General features: G+C 46.4%; 1 protein-coding gene across 1 annotated transcript in view; it reads right to left on the reverse strand.

The window, feature by feature from the left end:
- Positions 1–3681: 3681 nt before the first annotated feature.
- Positions 3682–14092, reverse strand: part of Prcc (proline rich mitotic checkpoint control factor) — a 33149-nt gene continuing 22738 nt past the window's right edge. Inside the window, exons 4-7 of the mRNA XM_042682151.1 lie at positions 11271–11366; positions 10693–10836; positions 8633–8698; positions 3682–4123 (exon numbers count right to left, since the gene is read on the reverse strand). Of these exons, the coding sequence (XP_042538085.1) occupies positions 4037–4123; positions 8633–8698; positions 10693–10836; positions 11271–11366 (393 nt within the window). The 3' untranslated portion in view covers positions 3682–4036. The remainder of the gene's footprint in view (positions 4124–8632; positions 8699–10692; positions 10837–11270; positions 11367–14092) is intronic.

A 14092-nucleotide genomic window follows, 5' to 3' on the forward strand; every position in this document is an offset into this window, starting at 1 on the left:
TATATTAAGACTTTCCCTCCTCTGAAGACAGATTCCTCATGCCTGGAGAAAGTATTCTCAGCTGACTCAGTCTTCCCATGGTCAACCTCCCTCATCCTTCCTCCCTCCTCAAGCAGTGCCTCTCTGGCTCAGTCTAGTCTGCAGGATGGTCTCTCACCCCAGACTACATCCCCTCAGAATGGAAGGCTTTGCCATGAGCTGCAAGCATTGCTCCTACCACTCTCAGTCTAGTTCTTCCCCCAGGCTTGGCTCCTTGGGCACTATGGCTCTCCACATCTTTTTCCTACTCCTGCCCTTTTCATGCCATTGGCTTCTCCAGCTAATAGGAGACAGTCCCAAGGCCACCTGCGGACTGCACATGATGGCCCACACCTGTAAAGCTAGCTACTCAAAAGAGACAAGGAGGGGCTGGGAAGGTGGCTCAGTGGTAGAGTGCTTGCCTTGCATGCTTGAGTCGCTGCGTTCCATTCCTCAGCACCACATAAACAGAAAAAGCTGCAAGTGGTGCTGTGGCTCAAGTGGTAGAGCACTAATCTTGAGCTGAAGAGCTGAGGGACAGCACCCAGGCCCAGAGTTCAGGCCCCATGACTGATAAAAAGAGAGAGAGACAGACAGAGACAGAGATAGAGATAGAATCAGAGACAGAGACAGAAACAGAGAGAGGAGGACTTCAGAGTACCTACCTAGCAAGTGTAAGGACCTAAGTTCAGACCCTAGTACCCTAAAAGTCACCTGAGATTAGTGTCTGGGGGTGGGGGAGGAGCGGGGAGTGGAAAGCTGTAACTCCCAAACCTCATCTGTCCTTATTCTGCCAGTTGTCAACCTTAGACTACCCCTGAAAACAAGCTGACCATGGGCGGATAGAAAGGAAAGATAAACGGCAAACAACTAGAGCATTCCAGCATCCTCGCCACTGTTCCCCAGCCAGAGCCTAGGCTTGCCCCTCAATAAATTGTGTGTGCACGCACGTGCTGATACTGGAATTGAATAGAGTCTGGGCGCTCTCCCTTACCTCTTTCTACTCAAGGCTGGCACTTGAGCCACACCAACACCTCCAGTTCCAGCAGAGTATTATGGATATGTCTGCCTGGGCTGGCTTCAAGCCGTGATCTTCAGACTAACTACAATTACAGGTGTTCTGTCACCAACACCCAGCAGACTGAGGCTTCTTGGGCAGCAAGTCCAGCACCTCAGTTGGGTGACAAGATGGCTGAACCTTCCCCAGGGGCCGTGCCATTGGGAAGACATGAAACTCTCTCATTATGACACTTTCCCACTTGGTTTGGTTTATAATGATGACTGCTACCATGCCAGTTTTAGACAAGTATTTTTTTTTAGGGGGGAGGGCGGTTATGGGTCTTGAACTCTGGGCCTGGGCACTGTGCCTGAGATTCTTTTGCTCAAGGCTAGTGCTCTACCACTTGAGACACAGCACCACTTCTGGCCTTTTCTGTGTTGGTGGTAATGAGAAATCAAACCTAGGGCTTCATACATGCTAGGCAAGCACTCTACCACTAAGTCACCTTCCCAGTCCCAAAATGTTGTCTCTGATAAGACTAAAAGGTGATTCCTTATAAAAGCGAGGCCTAATGGGCTGGGAAGGTGGCTCAGTGGTAGATCACTTGCCTTGCATGCCTGAGGCCCTGGATTCAATTCCTCAGCACCACATAAGCAAAAAGAAAAAAGCCTGAAATGGCCCTGTGGCTCAAGTGGTAGAGCCTTGAGCTGAAGAGCTGAGGGACAGCGCCCAGGCCCAGAGTTCAGGCCCCACAACCGGACTCAAAAATAAATAAATAAATAGAATAAAATAAAAATGTGGCCTAAGACTACTTGAGAACTGAAGGTGGTATGCAAGAGGATTCAGAGATATTTATTCCCATTCTATCCATCTTACCCTTCCTGATCACAGTACTCCTAAAAAGAAAACTTCTTAATGAGAACTACAGGGAGGGAGGGAGCTCACATGGGAAGGGCCGCACCTACCTCACACCGGACCTAAGGAAGCAAGCACTTGGCTCATGGGGATCATGAGTCTTCTGGGTCCTGCTGAACCATCCTGCCATCTAAGACACCCTGTAGGGACAGACCTCAGCTTTCAGCCCTGGCCTGGGGGGACAGTGGGAATATGGCCAGAGCTGATGCCCCTTACTAAAGGCTGGCTGGATACTCAGATTTGGACATCCACAGCCTAGCCTGAGTGTCCCCAAGGGATGCAGGAGCCCTGTCTGGCTCCAACACAAAGTAGGTCAGATTTCAGATAAGTGGGTGGTTTTCCTGTAAGTGATGAAACCCTCCAATGTACTTAATGAGAAACAGACTCCATAACTTACCCAGCACACAACCTGAAGCAGCATGGTGGGATGCTTCACTCTGCCTCATCCTTCTTATTCACAAGTTCTCCCCATACATCTTCAAACTGCCTGTGGCCTTGGCCTCACCTGTTACCAGGATTGCTTGACATTAATTCTCTTCTGTTCCCTGCAGCAGTGGACACACTCATCTGGCACCACCTGCATCCCAGGGCTCTTAGGCAAAAGTTCCTTCAACCCTTTTTCCTACAGGTAACAATGGTGGCTAAGCCCTCCTACATGTTTACATACCTAGTGACCAACCTTACTCAAACAATGCCCTCAGTGAGGAATCATGCCTTCTGCCCCGTCCCTCTAAGCATCCTATTATTCTTCCAATTAATTGGAATCTGCAGACACCAACACCTCCCCTTCCCAACAAAATCTAGGAGTCTAGGAAAATCTGTTTAGCTCCCAAGTTCTATGCTGAGCTTCAAACCAGCCAAGGCCAATGACCTCAATATAAACTAGGTTCACCTTCTGACAGATATTTGGGGCACAGGTATTTGTGCTGTTCTACTTCCCACTGGATGTTATTTTATGTTTAATAAGGCTTTTATGCCATAGAAGCAAACTCCTAACATCCCTCACCCCCATATTTGTGATCACAGGCCCCTCTGAAAATTATCTTGCTAAATGAAACCCCTTTGTACAACAGGAGGGGAGCAGAAGGGAGAGGAAGGGAGGGGAGAGAAAAGGGGAGGAAGGGGGAAAGAGAGAGGGGGGGAGAAGGAAGAGAGGGGAAGGGAGAAGAGGACAGGAGAGGAGAGGGGGCAGAGAAGAGAGTCAGGTGTTCTAGGTTGTGGGGCTTGAACTCTGCCTGGGCACTGTCCCTGAGCTTTTCTGCTCAAGGCTAGGACTCTACTATTTTGAGTCACAGCTCCACTTCCAGTTTTCTGGTGGTTAATTGGAGTTAGAGGTCACAAACTTTCCTGTCCAGGATGGCTTTGAACCTCGATCCTCAGATCACAGCCTCCTAAGTACTAGCTAGGATGTGAGTCATCAGTGCCCGGCTGACACTATTTCCAATTAACCACAAAAAGCTGGAAGCAGAGCTGTGGATTAAATGGTAGAGTGCTAGCCTTAAGTGAAAAAGCTTAGAGACAGTGCCCAGACCCTGAGTTCAGCCCTAGTTCAGCCCTAGGACTGGCATATAAGGAAGGGAAAGGAAAAGGTAAGGAAAGGAATCATACTGCCCTAGACAAAACCATGCATACAACTGGGATCTTCAATGGCCATAGGTCCAGTTGAAATAGTGGACAGAGAAGAAAAAGCCAAACAGTCAAGTGAAGGGAACTTCACACATACTAAACACTGAGATCTAGCACAGGGCAGGCAGCATCTGTCAGACAATGTTTTATTTCAACAAACATCCCTGGTTAAAAAAAAAAAAAAAGTTGGGGAGAGTTCAACATTTTATCATACCCGCCAGAGAGCAAAACTCCCATCCAAGAACTCAAGAGCCCTTCAGAGGCATCACTCAAGTCTTTGCAAGCTCCGACACAGAAAGGAGCTGAATTTCTAACTGGTTAAGAAAAATCTATCAAATATGTTCCTTCTTGCAGAGGCAAGGGCTGGGTCCACAGGGAAAGAGGTCCTGGGCTTAGAGCAGCTGGGGTCCCAGAGGTGAAGCTGGAGGCCGGGCCAACTGTGCTGGCAGAAGATCTTGGGAGATCAGTTCCAGAGCCCTAAAATCCATATTTGGCTTGGGTCTGACGGCGGCTGAGCTTGTTCTCTGACCAGGTGTTCTTCAGTTCCAGCTCCCTCTCCTTAGCCTGTGGAGGGGGAGGGGAGGGGATGGGGAAATCACATAGGGTTGGTTTATATTGGGATGGAACCCAGGATCTTATTCATGTTAAGCACCCAGTCTACAATTGAGCTACAGCCCCAATCCTTAACTAGAATTTTGAAAGACTTTTTTTTTTTTTTTGCCAGTCTGGAGTTTGAACTTAGGTCTAGGCACTGTCCCTAAGCTTCTTTTGCTCAAGGCTAGCACTCTATTACTTGAGCCACACACAGTGCCACTTCCATCCTTTCTGTTTATATGGTACTGAGGAATCAAACCTAGAGCTTCATGCATGCTAGGCAAGTACTCTAGCATTAAGCCATATTTTCTTTTTTTCTTTTCTTTTTTTTTTTTGGCGGTTGTGGGGCTTGAACTCTGGGCCTGGGCGCTGTCCCTCAGCTCTTCAGCCCAAGGTGATCGTTCTACCACTTGAGCTACAGCGCCACTTCCGGTTTTCTGGTGGTTTATTGGAGATAGGAGTCTCACGGTCTCTCCTGCCCAGGCTGGCTTTGAACCGTGATCCTCAGATCTCAGCCTCCTGAGTAGCTAGGATTACAGGCGTGAGCCACTGGCGCCCGGCTAAGCCATATTTTCTTCTAACATTTTCTTTTTTTTTTTTTTTGGTCAGTTGTGGGGCTTGAACTCTAGGCCTGGGCACTGTCCCTGAGATCTTCAGCTCAAGGCTAGCGCTCTACCACTTGAGCCACAGCACCACTTCTGTTTTTCTAGTGGTTTATTGGAGATAAGAGTCTCACGGACTTTCCTGCCTGAGCTGGCTTTGAACTGTGATTCCTCAGATCTCAGCCTTCTGAGTACGTAGGATTACAAGGCGTGAGCCACTGGCGCCCAGAGACATTTTCTTCTTGACTTGTCACTTTCCAATTTAAAAATCATTTTCCCGGCTGGATGCCGGTGGCTCATACCTGTGAATCCTAGCTACTCAGGAAGCTGAGATCTGAGGATCACTATTCAAAGCCAGCCCAGGCAGGAAAGTCTGCGAGACTCCTATCTCCAGTTAATTATCAGAAAACCAGAAGTGCTGTGGCTCAAGTGGTAAAGCCCTCGCCTTGAGCTGAAGAGCTCAGTGGGACAGTGCCCAGGCCCACAGTTCAAGCCCCACACAGACAAAAATAATAATAATTCTTCCATCGTTATAATTATAGGGAAACAGTAAATCCTTTTAGCCAGGTGCCAATAGCTCATGCTTATAATACTCAATACTTAGGAGGCTGAGATCTGAGGATCATAGTTTGAAGCCAGCCTGTGTAAGGAAGGCCACAAGACTCTTATCTCCAATTAACCACCAGAAAACCAGAAGTGGAGCTGTGGCTCAAATGAAGAGTGCTAGCCTTAAGTGAAAAAGCTCAGGGATAATACCTAGGCCCTGAGTTCAAGCCCCAGGACCAACCAAATAATTTTTTTTTCAGTACTGAGACTTGAACTCAGGACTCTATACATTTTTTTTGTCGGTCATGGGGCTTGAACTATAGGCTTGGGTGATATCCCTGCGCGCTTCAGCTCAAGGTGAGTGCACTATCGCTTGAGCCACTGCGCCACTTCCATTTTTCTAGTGGTTTATTGGAGATAAGAACCTCATGGAGGGGCTGGGATGGTGGCTCAGTGGTAGAGCACTTGCCTTGCATGCCTGAGGCTCTGGGTTCGATTCCTCAGCATCACATAAGAAAAAAGAAAAAAGCCGGAAGTGGCGCTTTGGCTCAAGTGGTGGAGTGCTAGCCTTGAGCTGAAGAACTGAGGGATAGCGCCCAGGCCCAGAGTTCAGGCCCCACGACCGGACCCAAAAAAAAAAGGAACCTCATGGACTTTCCTGCCTAGGCTGGCTTTGAACCTCGATCATCATATCTCACCCTCCTGAGTAGCTAGGATTACAGGCGTGAGCCACCAGTGCCTGCTACGACTCTATGCTTTTAAGGCAGCATTGACTGTACTGCTTTAACCACACCGCCAGACCTTAATTTTATTTTACTGAAATAGAAGACCACATGAAAAAGGAAAATCATGTCTGGGATGACTTAATCAGAACAAAACTCAAGAATCCTTATGCTTATCTGACAGAATTAAAACCAAGTCACTCAAGTGGGAAGTATACAAGCAGACTAGAAGGGGCTTCTGAAAAGACGAATCAGTTACCTCTGACACCTGACCAGCAGAATGAGAGAGGCTTTGGAGGGCAAACCAGTCCACCAATAAACTATCACTTAGTCTAGAGATGCAGTTTTGCTGTTGCACTGGGTAGAATATTCAGCAACCTAGAAATTCACACCATTTTAATACAACCACTGAAATGCTGTATAAAAAACCTGAGATGGGGGCTGGGAAGGTGGCTCAGTGGTATAGCACTTGCCTTGCATGCATGAGGACCTGGGTTTGATTCCTTAGCACCACATAAGCAGAAAAAAAAAAAAGCTGGAAGTGGCACTGTGGCTCAAGTGGTAGAGTGCTAGCCTTGAGCTGAAGAGCTGAGGGACAGTGACCAGACCCAGAGTTCAGGCCCACGACTGGACCCCCGCACCCCCAAAAAAAACAAAACCTGAGAGGTACAATAATGATTTCTCTCTTACTTCAACCCCTTCTGGCCTGGCCTGCATTCTGGGAATGTGCAAGCACCACCTCTGGAAAGGAGGTTCACAATGCACCCAAAGTTAGTTGATGCCTACTCATTTGGAATAGGAGGGAGTAAAGACTCTGCCTTCAAACCACAAAATGGAGAAAATGCAGAGGAATTCTTGACAAGGGAAGTAAAAAGATGACAAGGACAATGTAAGCAAGATTTGCCATGGAAATTACCAGCTGAAATGCATACTCCTTAGGATGAGGGCCATAAGCAAGTCTCATTCATGCCTGTATCTTCAAAAGCATTAACTACAGTGGGGCTCAAGAGGATGTCTAATGATTTAATGATGATGTGAGTTACCTAGTTAAACTGAGTAATTATCAAGACATATGCTAATTCTCAAAGACCTTTTTGGGTTATCTGTAATTCTGAATAATGTATTAGAGAATATAGCACCATTAGGTGGATGTTGGAGAGTCAGTCTTTCCTTTAGGGGTGTGTGTGTGTGTGTGTGTGTGTGTGTGTGTGTGTGTGTGTGTGTGTGTGTGTGTGTGTGTGTGTGTGTGTGTGTGTGTGTGTGTGTGTGTGTGTGTGTGTGTGTGTGTGTGTGTGTGTGTGTGTGTGTGTGTGTGTGTGTGTGTGTGTGTGTGTGTGTGTGTGTGTGTTGGAAAGTCAATCTTTCCTTTAGGGGTATTTGTGTGTGTGTTGGAAAGTCAATCTTTCCTTTAGGGGTGTGGGTGTGGGTGGGTGTGTGTGTGTGTGTATGTTGGAGAGTCAATCTTTCCTTTAGGGGTGTGTGTGTGTGTGTCCCTAAGCTTTTTCATTCCAGGCTGGTGCATATGTTGGAGAGTCAATCTTTCCTTTAGGGGGTGTGTGTGTGTGTGTGAGAGAGAGAGAGAGAGAGAGAGAGAGAGAGAGAGAGAGAGAGTGTGTGTGTGTGTGTGTGTGTGTGTTGCGTATGTTAGAGAGTCAATCTTTCCTTTAGGGGTGTGTGTGTGTGTGTGTCCCTAAGCTTTTTCTTTTCTTTTTTTTGGGTCCGGTCGTGGGGCCTGAACTCTGGGCCTGGGTGCTGTCCCTCAGCTCTTCAGCTCAAGGCTAGCGCTCTACCACTTGAGCCACAGGGCCACTTCTGGCTTTTTTTTTTTTCTTATGTGGTGCTGAGGAATCGAACCCAGGGCCTCAGGCATGCACGGCAAGCACTCTACCACTGAGCCACCTTCCCAGCCCCTAAGCTTTTTCATTCCAGGCTGGTGCTCTACCACCTGAGCCACAGCTTCACTTCTAGCTTTTTGATGGTTAGTTGGAAATAAGAATCTCACAGACTTTTCTGCCCAGGCTGGCTTTGAACCTCAGTCCTCAGATCTCAACCTCCTGAGAAGCTAAGATTACAGGCATGAACTACCAGTACCCGATTAAGTTTTTTAATTACTATATGAACTTGTAACTTATAATCCATTTTATTCTCTTAAACTGTTTTGTATATCCAAACTTTCACTTAATAGAGTGTATTCTAAGCATCTGTACTTTGCTGGTCCGGGGGCTTGAACTCTGTCCCTGGGCTCCTTTTGCTCTACCACTTGAGACACAGCACTATTTCAGGCTTTTTTCTGTGATTAATTGGAGATAAGAGGACTTTCCTGCCCTGGATGGCTTCAAACCCTGATTCTCAGATCTCAGCCTTCTGAATAACTAGTATTAAGGCATAAGCCACTGATGCCCAGCTTGAACATATATCTTATGGACAGAGAGCAGAGGCAGAACAGGATGATGCATAAGAACACATCCCCACCTAGTGGTCACACAGGTAACAGGGAAGGTGTCCGCTGAAAGCTGATCCTGCACTTGGGCTCCTTAGGCCAGAGCTCAGGCCTCAAATTCCCAGATTTATAGGGATCCTGGCTGGGCCTTGGCCCTCATTCTCCTCACCTGATGAATCAGATATGTGATCTGGTGTTTCCGCCGCTGCTGACCTGTGGGCTGCTCACCTTTCTTCTGCAAGGGAAAAAACAGTCCTTAACTCACATGAAGAAAATTACAAGTTTCTCCTTGTAGACACTGCAATATTAAGGAAAGAAAAACCACTTACATAGCCCAAATCCTAGGGAAAAAGTCAGTTTGGGGCTGACTTTATGTCTATATACTTACAAAAGTTATTTTTGTTACAGCCATTATGCAAAAAAGGAAATAAAAACCCAAGCTCAAAATACTTGCTTGAAATAGCCTACTAATATCCCCCATTAGACTGGAAATATTTTGAGGTCAAGACTGTCTTGTTTCTTTAGTAACGCCACACATCAGCACTAAGCTCTGGACATTTGAGTCCAGCACCAGCAAATGGTAGACATTTGAGACCACTTTTATTGCCTGCAATTAGTCTAAGGCAGTGTAAGTGCCAGAGTATACAGGTGATCTTCTGCCTTCCCTCCAAGTCCCCTCAAAACCCTTGTGTCCATCTCCCCCTTAAACCTACATCTCTGTCCCCTTCTCCCCAATCAGACCAGATGTCTAACCTGACTCCTACATACAGCTCCTCATCAATCACCTTTGGCTGAAACCCTACCACCTCCATTCTAGAAAGTGCCAACAGCTCCCTGGAATTATAAATTTCACAATCACTCCACCTTTCGCCAGTCTTCTAGAGTCCCTAACCAAATTTGATGCAAATGATTTACTGTCAAAGTCTATATTGGTCTGGGCTTTCATTCTGTGGTTTTTCTATCCTCTGCCAGTTGTCTCAAGCTAGAAGCTTCCTAGTCAGCCCCACCCAACTCTCAAAACTCCTCTCCAGAGTCTCCTCAGCACTTATGTAATCAATTTGCACTGTAATCATTTGCACTCAAGTGTCCTTAAATCTCTTCCCAACTATGCTGTCAAATCCTCAAGAACAGGGACCATATTTTTTCCCCCTTATTTTCTTAAAAAAATAAAAATACAGTAAGATGGTAGAAGAAAACCTGGAGCTGGAAGAATAGCAAATTCTAATTCCTTGATGTTATTGTATGTCATTTTAAATGACAGATAAAGATGATATATATAAAACATTCAGTGATATTCCAGGACCATTGTGAACACTTACAACAGCAGCTATTACTATGTGATGATGCTTCTCGACCTGCAGTTAGTCGAGCACACTTTCCTAAATGGTTTTTCCAGTAAACAGTGATGGATCTGTGATGATCTAACCACAATCCTTTGCTCTGTCCTGTATGACCGCCAGCATTCAGTTAAAACAAACGGCTGGGGCTTGGATAGCCATCTGTGGCCACAGAACAAAGCAAAGCAAATGGGGGGAGGTGGAGGGAATAAAATCCTCAACCTTGGCCTTGCTTGTGCTGGGCTCAAATCCAGGGCTTCCCCACATTCTCTCCCCTCCCTCCCCCCCACCACGTGCAGGCTCATAAATGTCCACATTTGCTATACTCAGCTACTAAATGAGATGTTCATCACACCAAAGAAAACTAGCACAGAAAAAGCAGGAGGGTAGTGGGAAAAGTGGGAGAAAAAGGTATTTGGAAGATCACGGATGGTTACATAAATAATGGAGAAAAAAGAAAGGAGAGAAGAATTACATGCTTGGACCCTAGGACCCAAAGTCTTTTTTATGGCTCTACAGTGTCCACACCTCAAAGATGTGCTGAGCAGCCCTAGAGTAACAGGGTGGAGAAAGGAACCGGGAAAGGGCACAGCAGCTACTGGTCTACCCAATGGAAAGGTACCACAACATATCAGAAGTCTTCACAGATCAGGCCAGGGACTGCTCTAATCGCCTAATAACCAGTCTCTACCACCAGCTAGACAATGATTATAGTGCCGCCAAAATCTAGAAGGCCAGAACCGTACCTGTGAGACTCCATGCATACTCCACTATCATGGGCAGTAAGTGTTTGCTAAAGGTGTTGCCAACAGTAACAATGAGTGTGCAATCAAGACAAGATTTTGCTCTGTGGCCTTCTAAGCTGGCTACCCAACAGACCTTTCCCACGTACTTTGCTGAATGACTTCATGGTTTTCTCTTCTGTCAATGACTTGGTCATCCATTGCTGGGCCCCACTGAGCTGGTCATCACCTTTGATCTCCACAAAGTTGATTTCCTCCCTCCCTCGGTTCCTCTTGCCCTGTAGCCGCTTAAACTGGAAAGAAACAAAGGAAAAAAATACAGGAACAGCTGGGTACCAGTGGCTCATGCCTGTAATCTAGCTACTCAGGAAGCTGAGATCTAAGGATGACAGTTCAAAGCTAGCCTGGGCAGAAAAGTCTGAGAGCCTCTTATCTCTAATTCAACAGCAAAATACCAGCAAAAAGTCAGAAGTGGAACTGTGGCTCAAGTGGTAACGCATTAGCCTTGAGCAAACTGAATGAGAGTTCAAGGCCCTGAGTTCCGGAAGGAGAGGGAAGGGAGGAAGGAGGGAAAGAGGGAAGGTGGGAGGGAGGGAGGAAAGAATGGAGGGAGGGAAATAGAAGGCTTTAGGCATGAGAATCCCTAGTTCAAGACCATCTTGGGCTGCAAAATAAGACTCTTGTCTCAAAAAAGAAAAGAAAGATCATTTATGCTTTATCAACTCACTGCTTCATCATCAATGAAGGAGGCATCTGGGGCAATTTCCTGGGGGGGAACCAGAGCCGGGTCCTGTGCAGGATAGTAGCCACCACTGTAATAATCCTATAGACAAAGAGAAAATTAAAACAAAAACAAATAAACAAAAAAACCCTGAAGGGGGCTGGTAAGGTGTCTCAGTGGTAGAGTGCCAGCCTCGAGCAAAAGAAGCTCAGGGACAGTGCCCAGGCCCTGAGTTCAAGCCCCAGGACTGGCAAGAAAGAAAAAAAACCCTGAGGACCCAGGGGTGAGAGGTCAAGGTCTGCCCAGAAACAGGACAAACCTCATCAAGGAGGCTTAGAAGAGATTCCCAAACTCCATCACCTCAGTTAAAGGTAGAGATCAAGGACCTGCCCTCTAGTTCACCAGTTCTTGCAATTCTGTGATCTGCATTGCCTAAGCATATGGTTACTCTTTAGGGAAGGGTGACAAAGCATAAAGGCATTCTTTCCTGCTCAAGCTACACCCTACTCTTTTAGTTGCTTTCCAAAAGCAACTCCTAGCCTCACCTCTATTGTGCCCTCAGCCCAACTCTCCTACTCAGAAGACCCCTACAGACTCAGATAGGAGCAGGGAAGAGAGGGCATGAGGCATGTTACCCCTGTTCTCATTCTATTTAGGCCCTCCACACAGAGACTGTCTTTTAAATAGGAAAGGAGGCTGTAGATCTCTGATATAAACTACTATTTAAGTATTATAGAGTATATAAAGCTGCTAACTACCTATGTTTGTGTTGCCAGATTTTTCCAGTAGAATCTGTTGCTTCCTCTCTGAGGGGAGCTGCTGGGATGTTGTTGCACAGAAGAGGAAGAAAGGCAGAGGACAGGCCAAAGCCCCTGTGCCCAGCAACTGTTTCTTCCCAAAACGCCAAGAAATGTCCCTCTAAGAACATCCATCTTTTAGTGTGTTAAATGTAAACAGGGCCAGGACTAATGGCTTATGCATGTAATCCTAGCTACTTAGGAGGCTGAGATCTGAGGATCATGGTTCGAAGCCAGCCCAGGCAGGGAAGTCCAGTTAACCATCAAAAAACTGGGAACAGAGCTATGGCTCAAGTGGTAGTGTGTTAGCCTTGAGCACAAAGAGGCTCAGGGACAGCACCCAGGTTCTGAGTTCAAGCCTCTGGACCAATACCGAAAAAAGAAAAAGGAATTACCATATTCCTTGGTTATTTTGGCCTTTTTTTTGTTTTTGTTTTAGTGCTAAAGACCAAACTCAGGGCCTCATGCATGCTAGGCAAGTACTCTATCACTGAGCCACACCTTCAGCCCTTTTTATGCTAGTTAAATTTTGAGATGGAGTCTCATTTCTTGTCCAAAAAAAAAAGTAAAGCCGGCACCAGTGGCTCACACCTGTAATCCTAGCTACTCAGGAGGCTGAGCTCTGAGGATCATGGTTCAAAGCCAGCCCAGCAGGAAAGTCTGTGAGACTCTTATCACCAATTAACCACCAGAAAACCAAAGTGGTATTATGGCTCCAGTGGTAGAATGCTTGCCTTGAGCTGAAGAGCTGAGGGACAGTGCCCAGGCCCACAGTTCAAGCCCCACGACCAAAAAATTAAAAAAAGAAAGAAAAGAAAACAGGCTTAATATTCACTACATATAAATAATATACAAAAATCTGGGAAGGTGGTAGAGTGGTAGAGTGGCTCAGTGGTAGAGTGCTTGCCTTGCATGCATGAGAACCTGGATTCGATTCCTTAGCACCACCGCTGTGGCTCAAGTGGTAGAGTTCTAGCCTTGAGCTGAACTGCTGAGGGACAGCGCCCAGGCCCAGAGTTCAGGCCCCATGACCAAAAACAAAATCTACTCTAAGCCAGCCATCATCATGCATTCCTATAACTACAGCTGCTCAGGAGGTAGAGCTAACAGGCCGCCAAAGGTATGAGACCTTAACCGAAAAATAAACTAAAAAGACTGGGGCCTGGCTCAATTGGTAAAGCACCTAGTCTCTAATTCAATCCCCAATACCATCAAAAAGTAAAACAAAAAAATCAAAAATCCAGGGGCTGGGAAGATGGCTCAGTGGTAGAGCGCTTGCCTTGCATGCATGAGGCCCTGGGTTCGATTCCCCAGCACCACATAAGAAAAAAAAGCCAGAAGTGGCGCTATAGAGTGGTAGAGCGCTAGCCTTGAGCTGAAGAGCTGAGGGACAGCGCCCAGGCCCAGACTTCAGGCCCCACGACTGGACCCCCCACACACATACACAAAAAAAAATCCAGGACAATTAGAGTGTTTTCTACAGTAGTATTCGTAAGATACACTTTTACATTTTAACATTTTAGATCCACTGGTATATTTATATTTTAATGCTTTATATTTTAATACTGCCTCAATGGTATCTAAAACTACATAGAGACTCTCAATTTGTTATTTATTTGCTGGATGTAAATACAGTGGTTTTTTTGGTTGTTGTTGTTTTTTTTGGTCGGTGGTGAGTCTTGAATTCTGAGCCTGGGCATTTGTCCCTGAGCTCTTCAGCTCAAGGTGAGCATTGTACCACTTGAGCCACAGCGCCACTTCCTATTTTCTGGTGGTTAATTGGAGAGAACAGTCTCAAGGACTTTCCTGCTTTGAACCTTGATCCTCAGACCTCAGGCTCCTGATTGGCGAGATTACAAGCATGAGCCACAGGCACTCAGCTACATTGGTTTTTTTAGATGAGCTTTTTTTTTTTGGTCCGTCGCGCTTGAACTCTGGCCCTGGGCACTGTCCTTCAGCTCTTCAGCTCAAGGCAAGTGTTCTACCACTTGAGCCACAGTGCCACTTCCAGTTTTCTGGTAGTTTATTTGA

The sequence above is a fragment of the Dipodomys spectabilis genome, unplaced genomic scaffold, assembly GCF_019054845.1.
Source record: "Dipodomys spectabilis isolate Male_0828 unplaced genomic scaffold, ASM1905484v1 ptg000069l, whole genome shotgun sequence".
Taxonomy (NCBI): domain Eukaryota; kingdom Metazoa; phylum Chordata; class Mammalia; order Rodentia; family Heteromyidae; genus Dipodomys; species Dipodomys spectabilis.